Source organism: Anopheles cruzii, chromosome 3 (assembly GCF_943734635.1).
Source record: "Anopheles cruzii chromosome 3, idAnoCruzAS_RS32_06, whole genome shotgun sequence".
Lineage (NCBI taxonomy): Eukaryota > Metazoa > Arthropoda > Insecta > Diptera > Culicidae > Anopheles > Anopheles cruzii.
The window spans coordinates 71,619,581-71,623,253 of NC_069145.1; the positions used below are offsets into that span (position 1 = coordinate 71,619,581).

General features: G+C 45.4%; 1 protein-coding gene across 1 annotated transcript; it reads right to left on the minus strand.

The window, feature by feature from the left end:
• Positions 1 to 1,457: 1,457 nt before the first annotated feature.
• On the minus strand, positions 1,458 to 2,012 carry LOC128270911 (uncharacterized). Its single transcript, XM_053008337.1, has 2 exons — positions 1,860 to 2,012; positions 1,458 to 1,790 (listed from the first exon to the last, which is right to left on the minus strand). The coding sequence occupies exons 1-2, from the start codon at positions 2,010 to 2,012 to the stop codon at positions 1,458 to 1,460; spliced, it is 486 nt and encodes a 161-aa protein (XP_052864297.1).
• Between the last annotated feature and the right edge of the window lie 1,661 nt (positions 2,013 to 3,673).

Consider the following 3,673-nt stretch of genomic DNA (forward strand, 5'->3'; position numbering starts at 1 on the left):
GCTGCTGCTGATGCTGATGCCACCTCGCTTTCGGTGGTGAAAATCATTTTTTGGTTCACTATTTCCCGGAAACCCTTCTACTGCTCCTGCGTCACCAGACGCCGGCGGTCCGGAGTGCTCTTCGGTCGGGTTTGGTCGCGTCGCCCCTAACGCCGCCATGCTTCGGATTCCCTCATTGATAGAATATTTATCTGCCCTCCGGTCACCCAAGAACCCGCCACTGAGTGGCCTCAGACCGGGCTCCACGAGGACTGGACTAGGAGAGTGCAGCGCGTCGTGACCGGGGGACGGAAAACATGACTCTAAGCTCAAAATTTATTAACAATTTATGCAGCGTGCAGAAATGGAAATCTTATGAAAAATTTCTTTCCCCAAGGCGGCCACGAGCAAGCGGGAAAACTTTCCGGCCAACGCACAAAAAACCACACCTCCGACGGTGAAAACCATTTCATCGCCAAAAGTAGCTCGACCCCGTGGCCGACTTGGACCGCATTTTCCGATCGGGAGGACCGACGGAAAACTTTCTTCCCGAGGGCTTTCGCTGGGGGGTCGATATTGGGAGGCGAAAGCCGTAAGCCCTTCGCTCCACCAGAAGTGGATCCACGTCCGCGAAGAAAGGATCGGCAAAAGGGCGGCCTGATTCGCCAAAAACGGTCACTAGAGACCGAAAGCCTTAGTTTGCACTCTTTTTGCGGCTCCGACGGCTCGCGTTCGGTCCGGGTTTCGTGTTTGACGTCGCACGAGCTGCCCTGCCGTACATTGTGCAACCCGTACAAATGTTTATGAGACACCAGAACCACACCGTCGGTAAATAATCTATGCTTTTATCGGAATGCTGGCAACATCCTTAAAGGCCGAGTACGCATTCCGCCGTGCGCCACTGCCGCTGAGTTTACATTTTTCTCGCCTCCATAAATGATGAGGTCGTCGGGTAGGACGTCTCACACTAAGCTGGGTGGGAAAAGGATTTTCACGGGATTGTTTTAAAATAAATTGTGAAATTAAGTTGAGGCAATGCTGAGTGTTTGAATTGTCTTGAAAACTAAACAGATTAAACTGACAACGCGACCGCACAGCCCAAAAGTGCCTGAAGGTATGCAACACGCTCAACACACGCATGTTATTCTATGTTCGTAAAAATGTTCTAAGACCGGATATGCTGATAAAGTAAAATAGGCATAGGAAAAAGTTAGTGTATCACGTCTGTGAACGCCGTAAATCGTGTTCAAGTGGCATTTAGTATCGGCAGTACTGCTAAGAACGACCTATTTCTATGGAAAATAGATAAACTATGACGGTGATGTTGGTGAAACCGAAGGTCCAACACGAACCAACAGTTTTAAAAAGTTGTGTGGAACGATCGCCAACGAGACTTTTTATCTTTAATCCGCGGCTGATTATGTCATGTATTTGGGTTGAATAAGTCTTTAAAGTGTGTAATTATACACTAGAAAATGTTAAAAATAATTATCTTCGAACAGACGCGCAACCAAGTAGTACTTCAGCACTTCCTCGCTATCGATTGTCCCGGTAACGACCATTTTCCACAGACCCTTGGTCAGCTTGGGTGGCAGCACTTCAGATGGGAACGATTTATCGATGATGATCATGGCACGCTCGGACACGGGACACTCTTCCGCTTCCGTAATGTGGGCAATGTCCTTGATGACGTTCGGGTATTCCTCGTGCAAATGGTTCATAAACTGACAGAAACCGGACGTTGGAAGGTGCATCGGTAGGTGCTGAAACTGCTGATTGCCAAGCGCACTGAAAAACACATCCGTGTTCAGCTGTTGGAAAGGTTGAGAAGAGAGCCTTTAGCGTTAAACTGTCTGACTGTCAGAGGTGGCAACACTTACTATCAGGGTATCATCCACCGTTTGCCGTATGAAGATGGTACCATTCAACGTTGACTCGGTGCGGTTGTACTTGCGAACGCGAAGATCCATGTCGATCAGCTGCTTGCCGAGAGATTGCTCAAACAGCTCAAACTTGCCATGCAGAGCCACCATCTCCTGAGCGCCGAGAGCCAGTAGGGCCAGAAGTACACAATGTTGTCGTCTGCACATCGTTTCGAAAAGTGTCGCCGATCAGTCGCGCGTCCTGATCATATAAAGCTTACCGTAGATGACAATCGCTGCACGGGGTTTGCGTGGATCGCTCCAGCTTAGCTTCAAAACATGGTGCATCGACACGTGCCCTATCTTTTACATGAAATCGTGCACTGCGAAACGTATCTACCATCTGAATTAATTAGAAACCAAAACAGTGCAGGAAGTTTAATCAGAAAAGAGAAAAATAATGCCCTTTCTACCAACAGTTTGTTCTAAAACAGAAATCATTCACTACAATGTTGCGTGGTTCCCAAATTTGGCTTACTTGTGTTGGCTAATCTTATCGGTCGAAATTAGTTAACTATGGCTTGTCCACACATGGTGTACGGTACACACGGCACGTGTTTCCGCTATACTGTGTAAAACATGCAACTTCAATACCCGTGTTCGGTGTTTTGCGACATCTGTTTTTCTGCACGACATAGACAACAAATATCATATTTAGTTAGGCCAATTGTCGGGATTCGATGTATTCGATGATATTTCAAACTTGTGATCTAGTTGGCAAGTGGATCTCAAATGAATGTCCCACCAACTATCCGGTACGTAACTACGTAACTACGTACTGCAACAGTCCGATCGACAATCAGCTGTTTAACGTCTAGACGATGAAAATTCCATCCATGGGAGTTTGTAGGTTTCTTAAAGTTCCTGCACGACGAATACTACCGATACCTGTCGGATAAAATCAAATTACCCAGTGACCGAGAAACAATATTTCTCGATAATTTTCTCGAGTTTATTTTATGGCAAGCACTGAAGACTCAAGTACCTGAGAATATTTTTGGGACAGCTTGCGACCAAGTTTCTTATTAGTAGTTTCTTATTAGTCATAATAAGAGTATTGTTTGCAATTAGAGGGTTCGTTCTTCACAAGCTAGAAGCCGTGGTTATGTTGAAAGCTGTACGTGTAAGTAAGCAGCGTGTGCACTGCGAACAAGACAATTGCCTAGCCCGAAGGAACGTTGTAACATAGCTTTAGAATACCTGTTTGATTTGAATACAGAAAATGAAGAATTTTACACGAGGTTCTTACAGCGCTGCACGTGGACGGCATCTGATGTATCCGAAACAGAAAAGTGATAGAAAGTGGTCGCTATCACGAGCTTAACTTGCGTCTGGCTCAACAGACCAGTAGTTACGTTATATGTTACATGTTGTATATGTGAAATCTTGTATCTTGTGGAGCAATCTGTCGAAACTGTGCTTGTCGTCGTTCGCTTTGATTATGGTGATGATAAGATTAAAAAACATTGAGAAAATGAAAATACAAAAATATTAATAATAATTATAATGAAAGAGACTAGATAGATTTGAGACACGCGCGCGGAAATGAGGAAGTGGTGGGCATTCTGTAATAGAATCGTTGGTGTCAATTAGCGAAAAGCAGATGATAAGGCTCATGCTTAACGGTCGCACCACATTATCAACCAATGGTAACTGGAGGTGTGCACTATAAACAGAGCAAGAGAAATCTTCTGCGCTCCGGAGAGTGGACCCTCCCTTTTAAGTGGGGACATCATGCATTGTCTAACACTTTAAGGGATGGCGACCGTTGT

Coding starts and splice junctions, on each gene's coding strand:
- LOC128270911 (XM_053008337.1), bottom strand. CDS start 2,012: ATGGTGGCTCTGCATGGCAAGTTTGAGCTGTTTGAGCAATCTCTCGGC. Junction 1,791..1,859: donor CGGTGGATGATACCCTGATA/GTAAGTGTTGCC, acceptor CCTTTCCAACAG/CTGAACACGGATGTGTTTTT.